Source organism: Pelophylax lessonae (assembly GCF_965119305.1).
Source record: "Pelophylax lessonae genome assembly, chromosome: 4".
In the NCBI taxonomy this organism is placed as follows: domain Eukaryota; kingdom Metazoa; phylum Chordata; class Amphibia; order Anura; family Ranidae; genus Pelophylax; species Pelophylax lessonae.
The window spans coordinates 60,653,968-60,680,153 of record NC_138771.1 but is presented as its reverse complement, the minus strand read 5'-3'; the positions used below and the strand labels follow the sequence as shown (position 1 = coordinate 60,680,153).

Genomic DNA, 26,186 nt, shown 5'->3' with positions numbered 1-26,186 from the left:
TAGTGCACAGTCTATTTGCCTTTAGTAAATCAACCCCACTGTGTCTTTGTGCATTTACACCTGTTTAGGAGGCTCACTAACAAGAATAGTAAAAGCACAAAAAGTGTATTTTGTGATTTTTAACCTCCTGTGCAGAATAGGAAATCCCGGTCTGCTTATCCTTCTTTTCACACACCGAATGAACATTAAGCATGTGTTTGCTACTGCATGGATTTGAAAGGAGCTTTTAAAATGGAAGTTTTTTTGCAGAGTTTTTCTTTTAAGTGTCACCATAATTGCCATACATCATACGCCTACTGCTCTAGGTCACCATGGCATTTTATCTTTCTAGTCTGAAGTGTCTCCATAGCTGAAGAGCAGCAAAATAATTCAATCTGCATTCATTTTTTAGCAAAGGTATAAACTGAAAAGTCAGACTTTAAGAGTCCATTGAAAAATGCTGTCGAGACTACCTGTCACAGTCTGTGTCTTGCCTGCTGTTGGTAACGTGCCAGTTTCCTGTTGGGAGTATTAGGGCTGTGTGTTCTGATCAGGCTGTTTTCCTCTTCCATCAGGTAACAACAGATCTAAGACAGAAATGTACAGACACTCACACAGGAACATCAGCATCTGCTCCATTGGCTGCTGGAATTATCGCTCTGGCTTTGGAAGCAAAGTATGTATTTTATGTTTTACACATTTATGGTAAACATTGTGACTTTTAGACGCTAGACTGATAGTGAACACATACAGATGTGAATGGTGTGGATGAAATCTGTATATGATGGGTGAAAGGTCTGCATGGACTCTGAATATGATGGGTGAAAGGTCTGCATGAAATCTGAAGATGGGCGAAAGGTCTGCATGAAATCTGAATATGATGGGTGAAAGGTCTGCATGGACTCTGAATATGATGGGTGAAAGGTCTGCATGGACTCTGAATATGATGGGTGAAAGGTCTGCATGGACTCTGAATATGATGGGTGAAAGGTCTGCATGGACTCTGAATATGATGGGTGAAAGGTCTGCATGAAATCGGAAGATGATGGGTGAAAGGTCTGCATGAAATCTGAAGATGATGGGTGAAAGGTCTGCATGAAATATGAAGATGGGCAAAAGGCCTGCATGAAATCTGAAGATGATGGGCGAAAGGTCTGCATGGACTCTGATTATGATGGGTGAAAGGTCGGCATGAAATGGGAAGATGATGGGCGAAAGGCCTGCATGAAATCTGAAGATGATGGGCGAAAGGTCTGCATGGACTCTGATTATGATGGGTGAAAGGTCGGCATGAAATCTGAAGATGATGGGCGAAAGGTCTGCATGAAATCTGAATATGATGGGTGAAAGGTCTGCATGGACTCTGAATATGATGGGTGAAAGGTCTACATGGACTCTGAATATGATGGGTGAAAGGTCTGCATGAAATCTGAAGATGGGCGAAAGGTCTGCATGAAATCTGAATATGATGGGTGAAAGGTCTGCATGAAATCTGAATATGATGGGTGAAAGGTCTGCATGAAATCTGAATATGATGGGTGAAAGGTCTGCATGAAATCTGAATATGATGGGTGAAAGGTCTGCATGAAATCTGAATATGATGGGTGAAAGGTCTGCATGAAATCTGAATATGATGGGTGAAAGGTCTGCATGGACTCTGAATATGATGGGTGAAAGGTCTGCATGGACTCTGAATATGATGGGTGAAAGGTCTGCATGGACTCTGAATATGATGGGTGAAAGGTCGGCATGAAATGGGAAGATGATGGGCGAAAGGTCTGTATGAAATCTGAAGATGATGGGCGAAAGGTCTGCATGAAATCTGAAGATGATGGGCGAAAGGTCTGCATGAAATCTGAAGATGATGGGCGAAAGGTCTGCATGAAATCTGAAGATGATGGGCGAAAGGTCTGCATGAAATCTGAAGGTGATGGGCGAAAGGTCGGTATGAAATCTGAAGATGATGGGCGAAAGGTCTGCATGAAATCTGAAGATGATGGGCGAAAGGCCTGCATGAAATCTGATAGGTGAAGGTAAGGCTGGGCATAGATGGGTCTCTTTTTTTTTTTTTTTTTTTCTGATCAGCCAGGGTGTTACTGCAAAAACCAAACCATTTCCTTCATCCACCCAATTCTCCCTGCTGTGCTTTTGTATTTGGACTCCGGGGACTTCTCCACTGTCTGAATACACTGATCAGCATGCTGCAGACACTGATCGAGAGTTTTTCAAACATTCCTGATCTAATGATCGACTTCTGTGGAACAGGGATGACCATACATGAATCGAAATTTGGCCTTTCTCTGCTGAATCTTCATGGCAGGAAATCCATCCATCCATCCATCCATCCATCCATCCATAATCTCCCATTTTGCTTGGAGCAAGCAGGCTATGAGACTAGGAGAAACATTCACATTGTGTGAATTTGGGTCTATGCTACTTACATTAACACATATCAGTGTTCACCTAGCCTTTCAAGCAGATTTGTTTTTGTTAATTGTCATTTCAGAGTGGCCTGCCCAGCCAGATAGCAATCAATGCAGCAGATTAAAATGTCACAGGAGATCACTGGGAATGTGGGACTTTTCTAGAAGCCATTTACAAGTGCTTTAGAGTATTGGATGCCTCTATTGGATATAAGGAAACTTTTACTGAGAAAAATATATGCACTAATATCCCTCAGCCTCTCCTTTTAAATATTGATAGTTGTTTAGCTGTCAAGCTGATCAAACCGCTTAATCAATAGTTTGGTCAATGCCCTGAAATAAGAATACAGTTTTAGAGTTCTGATTTCACACTGCCATTTGCAGATTGCTCTTGCTTTGATTTTGATTTCTTACAGAATTGAAGCTGGTGCTAGCCAGGCAGCTAGTATTTTAAGGAGTCAGCAATGTCAGCCTCACTATTTGTCGGTGCAGGTATCCCTTGAAGGAAAACTCCTTATCCTAAAGAAGCTAATATAGAATTGGTACACTTGCAATTTTGTACTTTGACAGCCCATTCAGACTGGCGCGACACGACTTTGTGGGGCGACCTGTGAAGTCGCGGTGCACCGCGACTACGGAGCGACTTGCACGGACTTCATATAATTGAAGTCAATGTAAGTCGCCTCCAGGTCGCCCCAAAGTAGTACAGGACCCTTTTTCTAAGTCGGAGCGACTTGTGTTGCTCCTATTAGAACGGGTCCTGTAGCACTGCATGGACCGCAAGGAACCGCGACTTGTCAGGCGACCAAGTCGCCTGACAAGTCGCGCTAGTCTGAATGGACCCTAATAGTCAATAAAAACTACCTTTTTATTTTCAATCTCCAGCCACTGTAATTTTCGAAACCTCAATTCAATGCAGAATGGCAACTAGATATTCTGTAAGCCATTGGTGTCCACAATCCCCGCAGACATTGTATTTACTGGTCATGTGATTGGTTTGCTGCTTTTCACAGAAGGCTGCACAGAGATGCAAGTCTCTGTTAGGCATCCCCTAGAGCAGTGTTGGTGAACCTTGGCACCCCAGATGTTTTGTTTGGGAACTACATTTCCCTTGATGCGCATACAGTCTGCAGTGTACCTTAGCAGCATGGGAAATGTAGTTCCAAAACATCTGGGGTGCCAAGGTATGCCATCACTGCCCTAGAGCAAGGGTCTTCAAACTATGACCCTCCAGCTGTTTGGGAACTACAGTTCCCATCATGCCTAGTCATGTCTGTGAATGTCACAGTTTTACAATGCCTCATGGGATGTGTAATTCCGCAACAGCTAGAGGGCCGTAATTTGAGGATTCCTGCCCTAGAGTCTCTAGAACAGACTTAATCAACCAGGGTTCCATGGAACCCTAGGGTTCCTCCAGAGGTTGCCATGGGCACTTCCTGCCTCTACGAGAAGTAACCACTGACCCCAATGATCTTATAAGCTATCTGTAAGAGGGGATTATTCCCAATGACCACCAATGTAATGAGCATTCTTTCCAGGGACCATCATGCCAATGAGTTGTAGTTAAAGTAATGTAATTCAGCAGGGGTTCCCCGATCCTGGAAAGTTGTTTCAAGTGTTCCTCCATATTAAAAAGGTTGAGAGAGGCTGCTTTTGAACATAATGGTCTTACAACCTTCTAAACATTTATTTACCATATACTGTATAAGCAAATATTCTTTATCACCAGGTGATTAAGAGCATATTTTGCCTTCATAAACTCAAAATTCAGGGCAATTTTTGAGAAAACTTCACACATTTCGGGAATCGGGAACTCTTTCTTGGTTTGGTGTCAGTAATGTCCCTGGTGGCTTTACCTAAGCAGTGAGTAAAGTGCTTTGCCTGCTTTCTCTACTGTATCAGAACAATGGCCCAGAATATGTGTTGTCTTATTGATGTCATTCTTATCGTATGGGCCATGAGATTTTTGCACACCTGGGTCACAACTGGTCAAATTATATGGCCATGCCTCCATTGATGGATGGTAAAAATGAGAACGTAGCTCTTTCTGTGATATTACGTGGAAGGCAAGACTGACTTTCCGTTGCACTTCTGGGACAGATTTATGAAAGGAAGAATTTGACCAATGAATCAGACTGGTTGTGTTGGGAATATTTTTCTTATTACACAGAATTGTTCTAGATGTGCATGTCTGAACAGAATACTATATTTTCAGGAAAAAAAAAAAAAAACAGGATTCCATTGTGAGAGCAACACATTTTTTTCTCCTTTTTATTTCAGTAATAATCTCACCTGGAGGGATATGCAGCATCTAGTTGTGCGAACGTCAAACCCATCTCATCTTAACACAAATGATTGGGCCACAAATGGAGTTGGGCGGAAAGGTAATCAGAACACATCTAGATCAGAATGTCTCTACTGTATTATTTTTAAGCCTTATTTAACAAAGATATCTGATATCTTGATTCTCAAAATGGAAATAAAGGCTAATATAAGTCCGGAAAGAAAAAAAAAATGTTGATTCCCCACTACCCATGTTTCTATAAAAGTTGAAGTAGAACTTTAGGCAGAAATCGAAGTCCAGTCCTGCTAGATCATTTCAGGTTGGCCCCTATTGCAAGTATAGCTATGGAAAACATTAAAAATAAGTGTCTATACCAGTGATGGCAAACCTTGGCACCCCAGATGTTTTGGAACTACATTTCTCATGATGCTCAACTATGCTGCAGAGTGCATGAGCATCATGGCAACTGTAGTTCCAAAACATCTGGGGTGCCAAGGTTCGCCATCACTGGTTTATACTGTGTAAAATCCAGCAATACACTGATTTCATATGACGTCCTCCCGTGATCGCACTTCTCGCACGCCCCTTGCAGCGTGCATCCACAACCAGCATCTGTCATCCCTGTGTCCTTGGGACACAGCTAATCACAGATTGTGTTAAAGAGCCCCTCCTCACGGTGACAGCAAATGAGGAGAGGAGAGCAGATAGCTGGCAAATCCACACAGAGGACAGTGCAGCCCCAACTGTGCCCATCAGTGCAGCCTGTCAATGCCTATCATTGCTGCCTATCACTGCTGCCTCATCAGTGCCTATCAGTGCAGCCTCATCAGCACACATGAGTGAAGCAAAAATATTCGTTATTCACAAAATTTAATAACCATTTTTTTTCCTAATTTTTCGGTCTTTTCTTTGTTTAGCAAAAAATAAAAACCCCAGTGGTGATTAAATACCACCAAAAGAAAGCAATATCTGTCTCAAAAAAATGCTAAAAATCTAATTTGGGTACAATGTTACATGAGCGCACAATTGTCATTCAAAGTGCAACACCCTGAAGGCTGAAAGATGGCCTGGGCAGGAAGAGGGGGTAAGATTGCCCAGTAGTTAAAGCGTAATTAAACCCTCCTATCCTTTACAGACAAGGAAGCTGCTTCTCTTTGATCTGCAACTGTCATGGTGCTGCACATGTGATTAGTTACGACACCAGCCATTTGAGGGTTTGGCAGTTTGGTTCAGGACACAAGCAACTGTAACAGTTGGCAATCCCAACATTCCAGGAATGTAACTTTTTTTTTTTTTTTAACCATTAAGCCGATGGGTTTTGTTCTGCTTTATGATTTACGGCTGCTCTGGGCTTCAGCAAAATGGCAGCCTTCAGGAGGAAGAAACCGGAACAGTGGTGGAGGCAATTTACAACACACACTAGTTTTGGTAGCATGATTATTCATGTGAAATGTATGTTCCTTGCTGAAGAACATCATTTTTTATAAGGTCGTTATGGGTAAAGTACTACTTTAATAGACCTTTAATTTTATCACCTTTGGTGTGCCCACATGATCCCTAAACCTCTGACTCTCCCTTGTTAGCAAGTGGCTGCTGCAGAAGATGGGAAGGAGTGCCGACAACAAGAGGGCAGTAAAAGCCGGCGGTTGATGTCACGGCTGGGGCAATTCAGCCCTATTTTTTAAGCACTCACTGACATCGAAGGGCTGCAGCTTAGCGATCACATGATCACACCAAAAATGATTTAAAAAAATGATTTTTACAAATATTATGCAGCATGGGTATAAGGGGTGGGGAAGCAACGTTTTTACATTTTTTAGCCTTGATTTCCACTTTAAGTGCAACTACCCATAAAAAAAAAAAAAAAAAAAAAATAGAATTTTTGTACTGGTCTTTTTTCAGCAAAAACTGATTTTCAATTGGTCTACCATTTGAAGTATTTCAGGTATGGATATTTTTGTGAAGTTACATGCAAATGCCATACCTGGGAGATCCCTCTAGAACATGGGTGCTTGATCTGTGGCCTTCCAGCTGTTGCATAACTACAAGTCCCATGAGGCCATTGCAAGGCTGACAGGTACAAGCATGACTCCCAAAGGTAGAGGCACGATGGGACATCATTTTGCAACAGCAAAGGAGGGCCACAAGTTAAGCACCCATGCTCTAGAAGCTGGAAATCACTGTAATAGACACTACTACTACAATTGTCTTCATTTGCTTCTGGGTGCTGTGCTTAGTGGCTGCCCTACTGTATTATGACCACAGGAGGTTGCCTACTTGGCATGGGCACCATTCAGAGATAGGTTTGCATTCTCTCTAGTGAATACAAAACAATCTCTGATTGATGCTGTTGAGGGGCTTGGCAGTGACATCATGCTCAACACCTTGTTCAATGAGAGAATGCTTTGCGTTCATTGAGAAAATGCAGAACATACTCTGAATGGTGCCTGTGCCCAATGGCCAACCGTGAACATTGCAATGCATGCATTGCAATGAAGCTTGTGGAAATCATTGTAGTTGCAGTGCCTATCAGAGTGATTACCAGCTTCTATACGGATCCCACAGGTATGGTGTATACATTGGTTCAAGTTTGACCGATGTAACAATGTCAAATATAGACTCCTGGAATTCTTCTTGGGCACTTCTAAAAGTACTTCTTACTGAATAAAGTCAATTATGTTCATATATTATAGTTTTGGCATGTTTATTTATTTTTTTTTTTTTTATATATTCAAGGAACTCTAAAAGCAAGCACACACACCCACATACTGCCAAACCACCACAAAAAAAGTACACACGTAATAAGTGTTTATAAGTAGACTTGAATATTTATCTCACTAATGATGCATATGTTCTGTATATTGTAGTCAGCCATTCATATGGATATGGACTACTGGATGCTGGGTCCATGGTTGCTCTGGCCAAAAACTGGACCGCTGTGGGACCTCAGAGGAAATGTGTCATTGACATTCTCACGGAGCCAAAGTGAGTAAATGAAACTTCTCTTGAAGTCAGCTGTTTATCTTGTAAAAGTAACACAAGAGTACAAAGAGAAAACAGAAGTTTATGGGAATGTGTGCTGAGAAAAGTAATAGGAGGATTCAACAAGGGAGACCTTCACTGTGCTGGAAACATCAGTGTCAAACGGCTGGCCAGCTTAACCCAAGCCACTTAAGCATGAGGGTTTAAAATGCTAGTCAACCTTAAGTGCACCATATGAAGATAAATCATTTTTATTGTAATTCATTTTGTTTTAAAGTGGTTTTTAAATTGCAAATTATTTGATGATTTATCAATTCCAGAATTTGGCAACTGGGGGATATGAATAGAAATGTCTTAATTATTTTTTTTTAATGAAACTCTACGCCAACCAGGGTTCCTCCAAAGGTTTCTAAGGGTTCGGTAAGAAATGAGCGGTTTCTTCCTCTCAGATATGTTCCAACTGCCAACAATGATCTTGGTTATCTGCAATGGGGATTTGTTCCCAATAACCACAATTATAGGGGATGTTCTTCCCAGTGACCAACACACTAATACCGTGTTTCTCAACCTTTCTTCAGTCAAGGCACCCTTAAAATTATCTCGAGGCACCCCATTCTAAAATGTAAAAACTATTCTAACAGTTTTGCATAACGCAGCAACATCCACACAAGTAGGACACCCAACAGAGGAGATTTATTCTTCCAAAGCAAATACACTTTTGCAAACTGGTACTGACTAGTATTCCAATGTTTCTCTTCTCCCTCAGTTTTCCCAATCACTCAGCTAAGATTCCCTCAAATGCTGATGAAGAAGGGCAGGGGAAGGTCAAACAAGGATCCTATGGAGGCAACTGACATCCTCCTTATCAACTGGTGATGCCATTGGTCATTAGGATGCTGGCGGCTAGAAGGTTTTAATGGTGCACAATGGAAACCTGTGGTTTTGTGTAACAAAAGGCAGATTTATCCACATGCCAGCTTGTATACAATTTTTGGGCATTTTGCCAAGGCACCCCTAAAGGTGCCTTGGCACCCTGGTTGAAAAAGGCTGCACTAATATACCATGAGGCGTAGATCTTGTAATTATTAGCAGGGGTTCCTTGGGACTGGAATTTTTCTTTCAATTTTCAAATGTTTTACCCCATAGCAGCCAATTCCCTTTAAACCGTGTATAAATAATGTGTTGGGGAATAGAAGGGAGAACTCATTTGATGACTGGGAGAGCACAGACAGTTCTCATTTCATTCTCTTTGATAGATAAGACCAGTTATCGGGAGATAAGACTAGATCTGTAGTCTGTATGTTCTACTTCAATCATCACAAAAATACTGTCTCGACTTATGAAAGGAATAATACTTCTTTCCCGGAAACCCTTCTTTTAGCAAGCGCTTATCAGTATGCATGGAATCTCAAACACCGGGCTCAGTGGAAGTTACACATTCTGCACCAGGCTGTGTTTTTTAGGAATGGCACTTATAATTTACAATGCACATTGAAAGATGAATTGTCCGATGAATTGAAGTGGAATTTATTGTGAGCTGTGGAACCGTGCCTGTAACCGCAAGCATTTATGAGATAAATGTGTCGTCTCGTGCATCTCGGAGAGCCAGCACATTTGGTGTGGGCCTACACAACTTTGATCCAAATTGCACAGTAGTCTTGTTCATGAACGCTGGCCTCTATTTTATGGGGTCAGCACAATCTCGGTGTGATGGGTTTGTGAGTCATTTTCCTCATGCTGCGCTGCACACTATACCTTAATTACTGCAGCCTCTGATAGAACCAATGTACTGGGAGCTGGGTGGAGGTGTGTCACTGCTGGCAGTGGTATTGTAAGTATTGAGCTTTGTTCTCTGATTGCACGCAAGTTATCCCGCCAATTAGGGGTAAACTGCAAGATATCTATTATAATAAATTGTCTGCAAGCTCTATTATTATTGCGATCAAGCACTTGGCTATAGTGTCCAGTCCTATTAAATGGAAACTACTTCTACCGTGTTCTGAAATATTGTTCATGTTCTTTATCTACAAAATAATTTGCCCCTTATGTAAGAACTTAGTTACAGTAAATGTAATCCTTAAAGCTCAACTCAAGGCAACTAAAATGTTATCCCTAGCAGTGGGACTATGGCTGCACTGCTAGGGTTAATAGCTTGTTTTGTCTAATGGAGAGGAAAAACGGTTGCTTACCTGATCCTCTGATCCCCCTGCAGTGGGCGCTCTGCCACGATCCAATAGATGCTTTTCCATCTCCATCTTCATTCTCAATGCAGGGCAGTAAACCCTGCCCTGGTCTTGATGACCTTTAGGCCTCATGCACACTGGACGTTTTTACAGCTGCTGTTAGCAGCGTCAGATGTTTTTTTTTGCAGCTGCAGAACGCCCATCCATGTTATTCTATGGCCTCATGCACACATAGAGCTTTTAGGAGCTCCAAGTGGCATAGGCGTTTTACAGCTCCAAAAAAAACCCAGGAACTGTGGGTTCAGGAGCTTAGGATCCTAGACCAGTGGAGTGTGGGGGCCCAGATGCTGCAGGTGGATTGGATACGTAAATCTTTTATGGTTCCCCTAGAACTAAATGAGCAATTAAACTTTGCAGTGTGGATGCAGCCCTACTGCAAGGGGTATAGATATATAGATATAGATATATATATATATATATATATATATATATATATATATATATATATATATATATATATATATATATATATATATAATTTTTTTTTATTGAATTATTCAATTTTCCTGCACATAAAGACATGCCAACTCAGGGAGAGCGGTAGTTCAGCGCAGGGGAAACATTCTTTGGCATAGCTATTCTACTACATCAGATCTTACAGGTGCACACACTGGATCCAAAAATCAAACAAATCATGTCTAAGTAAAGTAAGACAGATGAGACATACATTGTCATCCCAGTATACCCCTATAATAATTAAGGGAACAGAGGTCGCTAGTAGGTAGGTTGCTGATATCTCCAAGAGGAGGATAGGAGAAAAAAAACAGGGAAAGAAAATAGTAAGGAAATGTCTAAAGCGCAGAGAATAAAGGAAAATAAGAGTGTCCTGACTGGGAAAGTGTCTTGTCAACACCATGGCCTAGGTACTGTGTGAGAAAGAGTTGAAGTTTGGATGATGTGAAGAAGTTGTTCCAGGAATTCCACACCGCCAGAAATTTCAGATACCTTTCATGGAGGTTAGCACAAGGAGTCATTTTTTAGTTGCCTGGAGTTGGGCTTTAATTGAATGATTAGTGTGTGTATTCTATACAATTGCCATTTTTTTTTTTTTTTTTTTTTCATTTTAAGCATTTATTGAATCTTTCCACAAGATTGTAAATTGGATGTAGCACCCTCCTAGGTAGGTGCTAGGAAAAGCATATGTGTGGCCCTCTCTGCTTATCGGGGGGCCTGATTCAGTTAGTGAGGCTGTCATGTGTTTCCAGGTGTGGTTTGTTGAGTCCGGGGAGTCTCCCCACTGTATCCAATGAGGGCTCTTATTGGACAGTGGAGGAAACCTGGCCAATAGCGCACCGGGGCTTATAGCTGTCTCAGTGGGTGGAGCTTGCCGCAATGCACCCTGAGATGGGATAGAAGTCTGAGGGGAGCATGTGACAGAGTGTCTTTGGCGGAAAGCAGAGTCCCAGGAGGAGGGTGATGGCTGTCTCTCCTCCTGTCAGCGGTAGTAAAGGTGTCCTGGACAGTCGGCCTAGCGGACGGAGGTTGAGCTGGGCTGCAGAGAGGGATCCAGAGTGCTGTGGACCGAGTGGTGCTGCTGGGCAGAAGTTTTGGGGAAAAACAGTATCCTGCGTACTTGAAACTGCCCAGGGGTCTGCCTAGGAGAGGGGACCACTCCAGAAGGTCAAAGGGATCCGGGAGCAAGCTAACCAGTAGAGAGGTCTAGTGAAAAGGGGGTGCCTGTGTTTAGACCCTGAAGAGAAGTGAGAGGAAAAGGGGGCGCCGGTGTGGGCCCTGAAGTGTTCAGCAGTGTATACAGATAGCCTTCCTCAGCAAGAAGTGCTTAAGGGAGCTTAAAGAGGAGTGTTAGCACAGGCATCAGGCCAGCGTTAACCGGTGTTGACCAGCATCCTGCCAACCTCAAGTCAGCGCCAATCAGCATTTTTCAAGTGTGTCCACCAAGTTGTACATAGTTGAGCCAAAGGAGTATCCCACTCATTCCCTTCTCCTATCCAAGTTACAAAATAAATACAAAAAAAACCAAAGATACTAGACTGGTCATTGTCTCAGTGCTCAAACTTGGGGAAGCATGCACAACTGTACTTTTGTTGCACCCGGTGACCCAGGGGGACCCATATCCAGCAAAACGGCTGGGAATCCTGCTACATAAAGTAATAATAAACCTAAAGGAAAAGCTTCATTGCCCCAAGGCAATGCAGACAAAGCCAAAATAGGATCAGTAACACAGCTTTTAAGATTCAGTTCATATGCAATAAAATTCTGTTTTCAAATGATTCAGACACTGATCAAGCAATTGCCATTTGTTAAAGGAGAAGTATGACCACAGTTTTTTTGGCCATGCTTCTCCTATGGACCGTAGGAGTGCAGTTTGTTCTGCATTCCTGTGAGCAGTTTTCAGTCAGCTGACATCTCTAAGCTGGTCCAGGTTTGGGATAGATCCCAACTTTATAGTCGGTAATTCACCCAGTTGCCTGGATCAACAGCTGGCTCAGCCTCTCAGCTGTGCCACTGGGAGACTGAGCTATCTGCTTCCTCCCCTCCCCAGCCCAGCGCTCCAGTCGGCTCTGGAGGGGCAGAGCAAAGAGCTGGTGACTGGCAGTCATCGCTTTCTGCTTAGAGCGGAGGGAAGAACTGATTAATTAGTGGTGTTTGATCGCCGAGTGCAGAGGCGGTGGGGGACAAGATGCAGCAAATAAATTGATGCTTCATCCACCTAGGTGAGTATAAGGTATTTCTTTTGATACCCCATACTTTTAATACTATTCTTGTTTTTTCAAGTTTTTAATACTATTCTTGTTTTTAACTTTTGTTTCGATATAGGCCCCATTTAGTGAGCATTGGTAAAGCTTGGAAACTGCTCATCCTATGCCTTCTCCTGAAGCCCATGCAAACTAGGCCTGACCGCTGTACATGGCACAGATAATTTGTGTCTACCCTTTTAAATTAGCACTTTATGGTGCCATCAAAAAATGGCAGTACATAGCACTTCGCTAGTGAACAAGACTTCCATTCTTTAGCGTTTCCCAGAGAAGTATATCATTTTGTCTTCTCTTTGCAGAGCACATGTAAACGGATACAGCTCCTGGTGCTGCTCCTCACTAACACATAAATGCTCAGTTAGTGTTGGGAACAGACTGTGCATTACCTGGATTTGGCTCTTTGGGGGATTTAGACAGACAAACCATTCACACCTCACTGGGTCGGAGCCAAAGGCTCAATGAGGCTTCTGTCCAACTGAGCGTGAATGGAGCCCTGCAGGGGAAAACAGCTGTAGCTCTATCTCATACTATGCTTGTGGCTTAGGGTTAAGCAAACTGGTTAAATTAACCTTTACAAATCTTTATTTTATGTATCTCATCTACTGTTGAAGTTGCATGCAATAGATAGCTCTGCTTTCTGGAACTGACTGTCTTGTCCTAGGTGTAACCTCATGGGGTGTCCAAGGTATATGCAAAGGGTTTTTACCATTTAAAAAACGAAGGTCATCTTTCCTGCCTAATATATACGCAAAGAAAGAGAAACAAAAAGAACTAGAGTATAAATATGGCATTATATTATTTAAACAAATAACTTTAAAGTGGAACTAAACTGTCTGAGCACCACAAACTGAAAAAAACTTTTAATTTATTTTTAATATTCAAAACAAACTCCCCCATCCATCCATCCAGGTCTCCATGTTTTATTTTGTTGAGTAATCACTTTGAAAACACCCTCCTAGCATCTCTGCCCATGGCCATCTTGAGTAAGGTGAGATGATTCATGTAGCATTTACTTCCTGGAATCCACCTGCCCTTAGGCATGCAGGCATGAGGATGTGCTTAGCTGAGAAACCCCCTCCTCCAGAGTAAAGGAAAGAAAATTGCATGAAGGTTTCTGGGATGTATATCATTTTGGCCTAGGCCAGAAACCAGGAAGCAACTGAAGAAATGTAAAAAAAAAAAAAAAAAGTTTGAAACAAGTAAATATAATATGCCTTCCTATCTATTTACTAAAACTAGCAGCATGAGGATTAAAAATGGTTAAAGTAGAACTATGGCAATTTTTTTTTTTTTTTTGATAGAGCTTGGGAGAGTTATAACCCCTTCTTTCTTTTTTTTTTTTTTTTTTTTTTTGCCATCTGTGTCCCATTGCAGAGATTTCCCTTCACTTCCTGTCCCATAGCCAAACAGAAAGTGAGGGGAAATCCCTCCAAGTTAAGGGAATTACTTGGAGACCCCAAGGTCACCAGAACTAGTGTCCCCATTGGAAGATTACCACTCTATTACTTTTCTGAGGACAACCTAAAATTTTGGATTTTCTTTTACTTACACTTTTATTAATAATGCTAAACAGGACAAATAGAGTGTGCATCTCCCTAATGGGGCACCTATGGCAATAAAAACTGACAGGTGTTCTAATCCCTCTTCATTCTATCCAAAACTAAAAAAAAAAAAAAAACCCATTTAGTTCTACTTTAAATTAATTGAGAGGGAGTAGTTCCACTTTAAAGAAAATCCTACCTGAGAGAACTTGAAGGTAGCCATGCCAGTCGTCTAATTCTGTAGATACTTTATTTGCCTGGCTGTTCCCTCATTACTTAGTGACCAATGCGGGACAGGTGTGGATAAGTACGCATAACCTTCCTAATATGCATACTTGTTCTAGGTTAGTGACTGTCTACAAGAAACCCTTATAATGGGACTTTATCGATACATAAATATATAAAAACATCTAAAGTGTGCTGGCTATCTTAGCATATGTGTGTACCACATACAGTGCCTTGCGAAAGTATTTGGCCCCCTTGAACTTTGCGACCTTTTGCCACATTTCAGGCTTCAAACATAAAGATATAAAACTGTAATTTTTTGTGAAGAATCAACAACAAGTGGGACACAATTATGAAGTGGAACAAAATTTATTGGATATTTCAAACTTTTTTAAAGCGGAGTTCCGGGCAGAGAATCGTTTTTTTTTTTTGAACATACCCCCGGGACAGTCAGGGCTAGCACATTCCACAATGGCTAGCCTCTGATCTGTCCCGGTTCGCACTTACCTTTTAGAAGAAATACTTACTTAGAAGTTTTCTTCCACAGCGTTTCCATCTCGGTTGTGGGCAGCTGAAGCCGGCGCGGTCCTCTTCTCCGTCTTCTTCCGCGTCTTCGTGTCCCAGAATGCGCTGCACCGGCCCCTCTCGTCACTTCCGGTGCGGCGCCGCATTCCTAAACAGCTTCTGGGCATGCCCAGAAGCTGTTTAGCAGGGGAATGCGGCGTCGCCCGGAAATGACGAGCGGGGCGGTGCGGCGCATTGATTCCTGGGAGCTATGACGTTCAGCTCCCAGGAATCATAGCGAGACAGGAAGTGACGGGGTGAGCCGCGGCTCCGAGGGAGGAAGCTGTCATAGGTGAGTATTTACGATCGTCAATTACAAGGTGAGTTTTTAAAAAAAAAAAATCTAACTATCCAATTCCTTTTCAGGTTAGGCTGAACTAGCGGACGGGCACAAAAAAAAAATATCGTTTTTGTGCCCGGAACTCCGCTTTAACAAATAAAAAACTGAAAAATTGGGCGTGCAAAATTATTCAGCCCCCTTAAGTTAATACTTTGTAGCGCCACCTTTTGCTGCGATTACAGCTGTAAGTCGCTTGGGGTATGTCTCTATCAGTTTTGCACATCGAGAGACTGAAATTTATGCCCATTCCTCGTTGCTAAACAGCTCGAGCTCAGCGAGGTTGGATGGAGAGCGTTTGTGAACAGCAGTTTTCAGTTCTTTCCACAGATTCTCAATTGGATTCAGGTCTGGACTTTGACTTGGCCATTCTAACACCTGGATATGTTTATTTGTGAACCGTTCCATTGTAGATTTTGCTTTGTTTTGGATCATTGTCTTGTTGGGAGACAAATCTCCGTCCCAATCTCAGGTCTTTTGCAGACTCCATCAGGTTTTCTTCCAGAATGGTCCTGTATTTGGCTCCATCCATCTTCCCATCAATTTTAACCATCTTCCCTGTCCCTGCTGAAGAAAAGCAGGCCCAAACCATGATGCTGCCACCGCCATGTTTGACAGTGGGGATGGTGTGTTCAGGGTGATGAGCTGTGTTGCTTTTACGCCAAACATAACGTTTTGCATTGTTGCCAAAAAGTTTGATTTTGGTTTCATCTGACCAGAGCACCTTCTTCCATATGTTTGGTGTGTCTCCCGGTGGCTTGTGGCAAACTTTAAATGACACTTTTTATGGATATCTTTAAGAAATGTCTTTCTTCTTGCCACTCTTCCATAAAGGCCAGATTTGTGCAGTATACGACTGATTGTTGTCCTATGGACAGAGTCTCCCACCTCAGCTGTAGATCTCTGCAGTTCATCCAGAGTGATCATGGGCCTCTTGGCTGCATCTCTGATCAGTCTTCTCCTTGTATGAGCTGAAAGTTTAGAGGGACGGCCAGGTCTTCGTAGATTTGCAGTGGTCTGATACTCCTTCCATTTCAATATTATCGCTTGCACAGTGCTCCTTGGGATGTTTAAAGCTTGGGAAATCTTTTTGTATCCAAATCCTGCTTTAAACTTCTCCACAACAGTATCTCGGACCTGCCTGGTGTGTTCCTTGTTCTTCATGATGCTCTCTGCGCTTTAAACGGACCTCTGAGACTATCACAGTGCTGGTGCATTTGTACGGAGGCTTGATTACACACAGGTGGATTCTATTTATCATCATTAGTCATTTAGGTCAACATTGGATCATTCAGAGATCCTCACTGAACTTCTGGAGAGAGTTTGCTGCACTGAAAGTAAAGGGGCTGAATAATTTTGCACGCCCAATTTTTCAGTTTTTTATTTCTTAACAAAGTTTGAAATATCCAATAAATTTCGTTCCACTTCAGGATTGTGTCCCACTTGTTGTTGATTCTTCACAAAAAAATACAGTTTTATATCTTTGTTTGAAGCCTGAAATGTGGCAAAAGGTCGCAAAGTTCAAGGGGGGCGAATACTTTCGCAAGGCACTGTAAGATACAATATTTCCACATCAAATAATCACCAATTAGCTAGCAACATAATGAGGAGCACCAATTATTATGGGCGCTCACCAATGTATTGATATCTAATTGGTGGTTATTTGATGTGGGAATATTGTATTCCTATGTATTTACCTTGTATAGTAATAATAAGATCGCCAGCACACTTCTGATATTTCGATAAAAAGTGAACATTTTCACACATTGTGGTATAAAATGTTATCTTCCCCTTTTTGTTGCTGCTGAAGTGCCACTAAGAGGGTATCCTATGTAAGGGGATGTTAGCAACCGTTAAACACACTACTTGTTCTAGGTTAGTGACTGTGTAGGTAGGCCAGAAGGTCAGCAAAATGTTCAGAAAAACAGCTTTGGCAACCTCCATAACTTTTTATAGTGTAAAGTTTGATTGCTGACACAGTATACACTATACAAGGAACACCATGGACAGGAAGTGAGCTCCCCAATGAAGTTTAAATAAAAATGTTGGAAACGGACAATACAAACATTAAAATGAGTAAACTATGGCTATTGGATGGGCATGGATTAAATGCCTATGATCCAACTGGCAGATGGACAGAAAGCTCTCCTTCCATGGGCTTCAGTGGGGATGAGATAAAGTTGAAAAGAAAGGGGGATGTGGGGTGGATCTCGCTGGGTGAGGCCCACAGTGCATAATAAGCCCACTGGCTCCAGTGGAATAAATCAATGTAAGATGAAAGATGAGGAGTTAAAAAGTTCAATCCCTACCCTCCATGTTACTTCAAAACTTTTATAAGAGGTCCTGTAAGGGAGCAGTTTTTTTTTTTTAAATCTCACCTTGCTTAAAGTGGAACTAAACCCTCTTAAAGAGGTTGTAAACTCGGAGAATTTTTTTTTTCTTTTTTTCACCCTGCAAGAGAAAGACATAATGAGCTAGTATGCATACATACTAGCTCATTATGCAATACTTACCTTAGAACGAGCCCCCGCCGTGTCGCTCACTCACCTCTAACGGGCGACATGTCCAGTCGCCCGTCTTCCGGGGTCGCGGCATCCGGCCATCTGATTGGCCGGAGCCGCGGTGACGTCACTCCCGCGCACGCGCGCGAGAGCCGACAGTCACGGCACGGGACTCTGAAGGAACGGCACCAGCGGCCGTTCCTTCAGAGCGCATGCACCAGTGACGTCACTGGCTGCATGTAAGGTAAATATCTTCTAAACGGTACATGTTTAGGAGATATTTACAGTACCTATAGGTAAGCCTTATCATAGGCTTACCTATAGGTACAAGTTGTAGAGGAGGGTTTACTTCCTCTTTAAGCCAGGGAAGCTGCCATCTTAGCCTCTCTTTGATCTACAGTTACCATGGTGCTGAATATGAGAGGTTATGACACGGATAGCTTGACAGATCGGTAAGAAGAAGCAGCTGTGACACTTCCCATTCACGGCATGCCCTAAATATAAGATTTGGGAAACCATTGAATCAATGGGTTTGGTTTTGCTTGTTCTCTGTGACCCATTCTCTGATGTGAGGAACAATAGCTGATCTATAGCTAGGGATCAATGCTCTACCCGCACATATCTTAACTTATTGTTTTACAGGCACTGTTGCTGATATAGCTGATAGTCTAGACGAGAAGTGAAGGGAAATCACTCAATGGAACACCGAAAGCAAAAAAATAAGCTGATAGGTTTCAACAATTCCCTTACCTATTCAGAACTAACAGGAAAAACGTTTTAGCAATACATATGGTGCACTATAAGGAGTATTCTCAGAAAATCTTTGAAGACGCTGACATACTTCTGTCTTTGAGAGACCAATGTAGATTAAGCTATATTTGATAAATAAAAATTATTCTGGTGCAGTGTTGTGTGAGGTTGACTTATGCACACCATATTTTTCGACAGAACAATGGACAGCGGGAAGTAAAAGGAACACCTGGCTCCTTGGCACCAAAACCTTGTTGCGGTCTTTGCCCTAACTGCCTCCTGGCACAGCATACTTCAGTGTTGCCAAAAAGCAGAGTCTGATTTGTAGGGTCACCAGTGCCATTGGTCTATTCTTTCCTGTGCTTTGATTGGCTGCATTGTCCAATGAGCGATCAGTTCTTTCAGTCCAGCTATGCAGAACTGGCCTCTGATATGGTTATTGTGCCTTCTCCCATTCTGTATTTACTTGGTATGTGCACCTGCTTGTTCAATCAAGTGTATAATCAGATGTATTGCAATTGTTTCAAGATCCTTTGGCCATTGCTACATTAACTACTCATTGTTTTGAGCTGTGTCTCTGTTTCCAGTTCATGTGCTCTCACCAAGGCTAGTGACCTAAATAATTCACATCCTTTATTCATAACCGCAAATAAGATCACTATTTGGCATTAAGTGCAGGCTTGTCAATGTTTTTTTTTTTTTTTTTTCCTAGGGACATAGGAAAGCGCTTGGAAGTCAGAAGAAAAGTGGAGCCATGCCTTGGAATGGCCAATTACATCAGCACTCTGGAGCATGTTCAAGCCAGGCTAACCTTATCCTACAACCGCAGGGGAGATCTTGCTATTTACTTGACAAGTCCTATGGGCACTCGCTCCTGTCTGCTGGCACCTAGGTAACTTCTCTGGCACAAGCTGACAAAGTCTTAAAGATTTTTTGCAATGCGCTGCTTGTCTAAATCCAAAACTTTGATTTCAGGTAGATCCTGACAGATTTAAAAATGGTTGTAAACCACAAAGCATATCCATTTATAGTGTACTAGCCTCAATCTAAAGCACTATTTGATTTCTTCCTGTATTCCTCTATCTGCAGGAGTCCTTTCTGACAGTCTATACCAAGGGTCTACCAGAGGCAAGGTGCAAACTATGGCTCTCCAGTTCAGGAACTAAAATTCCCATAATGCCTAATAATGCCCATAATACCTAATTTCAGAGTTTTTACAATGCCTCATGGGATGTTTAGTTCTGCAACAGCTGGAGGGCCGTAGTTTGGAGATCTCTGGTCTATACCAATACCAAGAAATCCCAGGGGATAGCCATAACCCCCCTCCAGCACACACAGCAGGTAATTGGCAGCCTCTGCTGTGCATGTTTCTTAACCACTTAAGCCCTGGAAGATTTTACCTCCTTCCTGACCAGGGGGTTTTTTGCGAGTTTTTTTTTTTTTTTTTACTGCGTGACTTTAACGGACAATTGCACGGTCGAGCAACGATGTACCTAAAGGAATTTGACGTCCTTTTTTTCCCACAAACAGAGCTTTCTTTTGGTGGTATTGATCACCTGTGCGATTGTTTTGATCATGCGCTATAAACAAAAAAAGAGCGACAATTTTGCAAAAATAACAATATTTTTCAAATTTTTTTTATATGAAATTCCCCCCCCCCCCCCCAAAAAATGTAAAAATCAAATTTTTTTAACATTTTCGGCCAATTTGTTTTATGCTACATATGTTTGGTAAAAAAAATCGCAAGAAGCGTATTTTGATTGGTTGGCGCAAAAGTTATCGCGTTTACTAACAAAGGGAAAGATTTTTGTCATTTTTGGTGTTTTTTTTTTTTTTTTTTTTAACGAGTAATGGCGGCGATCTGCGATTTTTTTTTTTTTTTTTTTTTTTTTTTTTTGCGGGACTGTGACATTGCGGCGGACAGATCGGACCCTTGACTGACATTTTTGGGGTTACCAGTGACATTACTGCAGTAATCAGTGCTATACATATGCACTGTTACTGTAAAAATGACACTGGCAGGGAAGGGGTTAACTGTATTTGAGAGGGAGGGGTTAAGTGTGTCCTAGGGGTGTTTCTAACTGTGATGGGACATGGCTACTAGTGTAAAAACAGAGATCAATGGTCCTACATAGTAGAACCGTCTGATCTCCATTCTTACACAGGGGAGAATGACGGGCGGCTTGTTTACATTAGCCGCCTGCCTTTCTCCCTTCCCGGTGAACGATCGCGAGTGACCGGCGGACGTCGGGTCCGCCGGTCACATGCACTGACTTGTCAGTGAACGAGCCGGGGCGGGCACGCGCCTCAGCGGGCGCGCGCTTGCCCGCTATTGGCTCACAAGCCGGTGACAGGCTAGTAACGTACCAGTACGTCACTTTGCCTGGCCGGGGCTGACCGCCACAGTATATGTACTTGCGGCAGTCGGCAAGTGGTTAATGAAACTGTGCAGTGGGGGGGGGGGGGGTAGGTCCATTCACTCCACTCAGGTCTCTGATGACTCCCTGCTCTGTGCTGTGCAGTGTGTAATGTCAGATCCCCACCCCCTGCCTTCAGAAGCTCAGAAATGCTGTGTACATTCTGCTTTGTACATTCTGGACTTTGAATGGATCTAGAGAAGAATGTGCTGCAGATAAACAGGTACAACCTATGTAGGAGGATTTGTTTCATCTCTGTATATCACCTGAGGCCAGTCACTTCACTGGATATATGTAAGGATTTACAACCACTTTAATCATTCACCATTAATGTTTTCATTAGAAGGACTTGCACTGAAAAATAAAAAAAGTCTCAATTTCCTAGTTGAACACTTTCTTTATAGAATTCTATAGAGACAGTAGTAGGGACAATGAGATTCTGGGTGAAGCAGATCTCATTACTCTAGAGTCCTTGTGAATCAAAGAAGACAGTGTGTGAATCAGCCTACTGAGGTTTCCTCCCCAGCCTTACAATGGCTTCACACCTATGTTTTTAGTTATGTGCATTGAATTGTGGTGCTGTTTATTTAGAAAAGCATCCCAATCTGCAACCACAGTAACCCTTACCCACTCTGCAGCCTACCACAATGCACATGTCATGCGTTGTGGTGCTCTACATTAAAAAAAAAAAAAAAAAAGTACCAAGTCTCTCATACTTGCATACCAATGTTTTAATTTTGTTGGAGACCACCACCCTGTGGTTTTTAATGATCCGCTTTGATGAGTACATTCTAATTGTATCCCATTTAGTAGCAATTGTTGGTAAAATTGGCATTCCCTTTAATATATTCTTGGTTTTGTGCATCTAGGATCCATGATTACTCTGCAGATGGCTTCACTGATTGGGCTTTTATGACGACACATTCATGGGATGAGGATCCAGCAGGAGAGTGGGTACTGGAGATTGAAAACACCAGTGCTAACAATAACTATGGTAAGTTTCATCACAAGCCTGCTGGTTGTATAACGTGATGACGCTGGGATTAGTTTTAGTACTTTCTTAGATCTTAGCAGTATTAGACCTTTTGTCTTTTAATATCATTGTGTAAAGTTCATGTTCTAGCTTTATTATCATTGTCCAAGCAAGCCCGGGAAATCTGAGTGGGCTAAAAATGGTTAAAATGCAAGCTCTAGCAAAAAAAAAAAATCTTTTCTCTCTTTTGGTCTGTTAAATATACTATTGAAAGCATTTCATTATATCTGTTCAACAAAAATACATTCTGGTAGGTAATTGGGTCCTGTCTTCAATGGGACTGTAAGCTCCTTGAGGGCAGTGACTGATGTGAAGCCGGGTTCACACCGATACAACATGAATGTTGTATGAGTGTCATCCTACTTTGCCCTCCGACATCAGTCCTACTTCGGTCCAACTGCCATTCGACTTGAATATACAAGATAAGATTTTGCTCTGACTTTGAGATAGTCCGACTTTTCCTTCGACCAATCAAAATAATCCCAGCGTGACATAAATTCAATTTCTTGCTGCTGTAATCACCATGTCGGATGGTTAGGACAAGGATCCGACTTCAATGATATTGAATGGCCTGAAAACGGACCAAAGTCTGACCAAAGCATAGTTACATTACATAGTAGGTGAGGTTGAATAAAGACCATAGTCCATCCAGTTCAACCTGTGTAGGTGTGTGTAGCTGTAATCATCTCACATAGCCCTGAATGTTCTGATCCTTGAGATGTACGTCTAAGAGTCTTTTGAAAGCCACCATACTACCCGCAGAAACCACCTCTTGTGGTAGAGAATTCCACAGTCTTGTAGCCCTAACAGTAAAGAACCCCCCACGTTGCCTGAGGTTAAAACGCTTCTCCTCTAATCGCATTCTATGCCCTCTTGTCCTCATGCAATCCCTTCGACTGAATAGCTATTTTTCCAAGCTGAGATCCCCATTGAGCTATTTATAAATTGCTATCATGTCCCCGCTCAGGCGTCTATTCTCCAGGGAGAATAAATCGAGCGATTGCAGCCGCTCTTCATAGTTAAGGTCCTCCAGTCCCCTAATCAGTTTAGTTGCCCTTCTCTGGACTCTCTCCAGCTCCAACACATCCCTCCTGAGGACTGGCGACCAGAACTGGACAGAATACTCCAGATGCGGTCGGACCAGAGTTCAAGCAGTGCAGGAACCGTTTCTCAAGTCGGACCGACTCATGTCGGACCAGTAAAGATGGCTCTCATAGGGAACCATTGTTTTGTACACGTTGTGCAACATGTGCTCCCATAGTCAGAGCGTATGTCGCACCAGTGTGGATGGGCCTGAATGTACAAAATATATGTAAAGCGCTACATAAGTTGATGGTGCCTATAATAAATAAACAAGTACAAGAATATAGCCATTTATCCAGCCAGACATCTTGTGAGATGATAACTTCTGTACTCCCCTGCCCCTTGACTGTTAGCCAGCAGCATTCCCTGCTATCTTTATGGACTTGAAACCACCTTCCCCTGTTATCTAGAAGAGAGGAAGGAGTTATGTAGTCCCAACACCTACCTGCCCTATGGTGACAACAATGCCCTGTGTATGGTGGTCACCCTAGTACAGTAAGTGTGTTAAAGTGGATGTAAACCCTCACATATACCCAGTGAAGTGAACAGCCTCAGATGACACACAGAGATGAAACCAATCTCCCTACATAAGTTGTTTTGTATATCTGCTGTCTTCCACACTGTTTAGAAGGTAAGCCTCGTGTTAGAATTTTTCTTCCTGTTCCAGCACTGGGTGTGGAGTCTTGGCATACACTGTGTTACAGCTGATTGGAGGAAAGGCACGTAACCCCCCCCCCCCTTTCTATATAGGCAGAGGAAGGAAGAAACATGCAGAGCTGTGCTGTGAATAGACCAGTTTTCTGCTAATTTAGCTCTATGCACCCACTCCGACACAAATTTCCAGCTGCTTTTATTCCCTGTGTGGGAGAACTTGTCAGAAGTTAAGATGCTCATAACAGAGGAATGGAGCAGCAGAAAGACATGGGACTTAGGGCTTTGGAGAGAGATAAGTAAACACTACAGATGTGACCAGGTCAGGTTTCATGAATGGGGTTTACATCCACTTTAAGTCCACTTTAGGTCTTTCGGTCTTTTTAATCCTATTGAATACAGTGGTGAGCACACCTTCAGCCTGTCCTTAAAAATCAAAAACAACTTATTTTTTGCACCGAGCTATATGGCAAATTTTACTGCAGTGTAAACATGTGAAATTTGATACAGGAACAAGCGAGCATGCCCTTAGGTATTTGATTTGTTTTACATTCAAAGTGTTACAATGTCTTGAATCCATCAGAGCTCATTGTAGGGTAAGCCTATGACTTGTAATGGCGGGGGGGGGGGGGGGGGGCAGGGGTTGTTCTGTGTAAAGCTATTCCTTCCTATTGTTCGGTTTCATTGTGATGCAGCTTTTCCAACACACATGGAACACATTTCCTGCAATGTTTTGCAAAATCCAGAATTTTAATATTTCAATGATTTGTTGATTGTAGGGAAATGACACGTGCTTAACAAATCCTTTGCCAACAGATAAGCCTGCACAGGTTTTGCAGTTGGATACAATGCAGCTTGTAGTATGTGTATTTATTAAAGAGCTTGTCCTTGTACTTGATATCTGGTGTTTCTGATTGATTCAGTCCCGGTTCCCATATATGCAATGACAGACCTCACATGTGATTCGGATCACACTGCTGTGCAAATCACATGTGATGTCTGTGCAATGCGAATTCAGCCATACAGATTGTATGGCTGAATTTGCATCGCATTCGGACACAACTCACACAGGACCCTTTTTTGGGTCCGCACCAGAATTAGATCGCATTGGGTGTCCACACCTATGCGATCCGATTCATGTCCGAACTGACAGTTCCCACTGCGATATGCAAACTGATCTGGGGGTGTCGTTTACCTTGTATTGACACCCCCAGCGATTCGCAAATGGCAATGTGGACTGCCTGCGAGTTGAATGCAATGTGGGAACCTGCAGTGGATTTGCAGGCTTCCCGCATCGCATATGTGTGAACCGGGACTCAAATGTAAATGTGTGTATATTCTCCAAGTTTTAGATACAGTAGGAAAGAATTCAAACCGTTTTTTTTTTTTTATTGCTCCTACTCAATAAGGGCTGTGATTTATTCTTCCTATCTGTTCTTTTCACATAGACAGAATGTGATGGGAAATTCAACTTTTACAGCTGGCTCCAAAACAGGAAGTAAGGGTAATTCTTTATTTGGAGACACCTGTGCCAGTGGCAACTGTCTAAGGGTCCTTTCACACGGTCCCCATCCGCCGACGGACTCTGTTCTGCTCAGCGGGGATCAATCCGCCCATCCCCGCTGAGCAGACGGATGGCAGCTCCGTCTCCGCTCTGTGTGCAGAGATAGAGCTGTCAGATCCCAGCTGTTCTCTATGGGGGAATCGGATGAGAACAGACCGCCTGTCAGTTATCCGATCCACCGCCTGTCAGTTCTCATCCGATCCCATCCGCTGGACGGATGGAAAATAGGGTTTTAGGAAGCGGATAGCAGCGGGTGTCAGCGGAGACGTCACCGCTTACATCCAGTGCCCCATAGGGATGCATGGGGCATCCAATCGGGTCCGCCTCAAAAAATGACAGGCGGATCTGATGGGATTGTTCGTGTGAACAGACCCAGAGAAGGGAATTCCCCTCACTTTCTGGAGATTTCTTCTCATTTTCTGTTTTATTTCAGGGACGGAAAATTGAGAGAAATCTTTGCAATGGGACACAACAAAATGGGCGTATTGGCTTTAACCCTTTCCCATACAATGATAAAAATGTATTTACAATGCATACTCTTAATCGTATTAAAGGCTCGTTGTTTTTTTTTTTTAAATAAAAAAATATGTCCTACTTACCTGCTCTGTGTAAGTTTTACACAGAGCAGCCCCGATCCTCCACTTTTCGGCAGGGCCGGATTAAGAGCATCATGGGCTTGGTGCTGAGGATTTTGAAGGGCCTTAAGGGCCGTGCCTTGGCATGCACCCAGAGGAGGAAGGGTGCAGCCATGCATGCCTAATTCAACGTGGGATGCTGTCTCTGAAGCCCATAAACACATCCATGCATCGGCAACTGTCCCTCCTTGTCCGGCCTTCGTGCTGTGTGGGGAGGTTCTGAGGGAGCTGCCTGGGGAAGCGAGCATAGAAGCCAG

At 42.7% G+C, this 26,186-nt stretch overlaps 1 protein-coding gene across 1 annotated transcript in view; it reads left to right on the top strand.

The window, feature by feature from the left end:
* The window catches only part of FURIN (furin, paired basic amino acid cleaving enzyme), a 295,959-nt gene that overhangs the window by 247,609 nt on the left and 22,164 nt on the right, over positions 1-26,186 (top strand). The window contains exons 9-13 of the mRNA XM_082256181.1: positions 555-655; positions 4,683-4,786; positions 7,554-7,671; positions 19,259-19,438; positions 21,833-21,957. Coding sequence (XP_082112307.1) covers positions 555-655; positions 4,683-4,786; positions 7,554-7,671; positions 19,259-19,438; positions 21,833-21,957 — 628 coding nt within the window. The remainder of the gene's footprint in view (positions 1-554; positions 656-4,682; positions 4,787-7,553; positions 7,672-19,258; positions 19,439-21,832; positions 21,958-26,186) is intronic.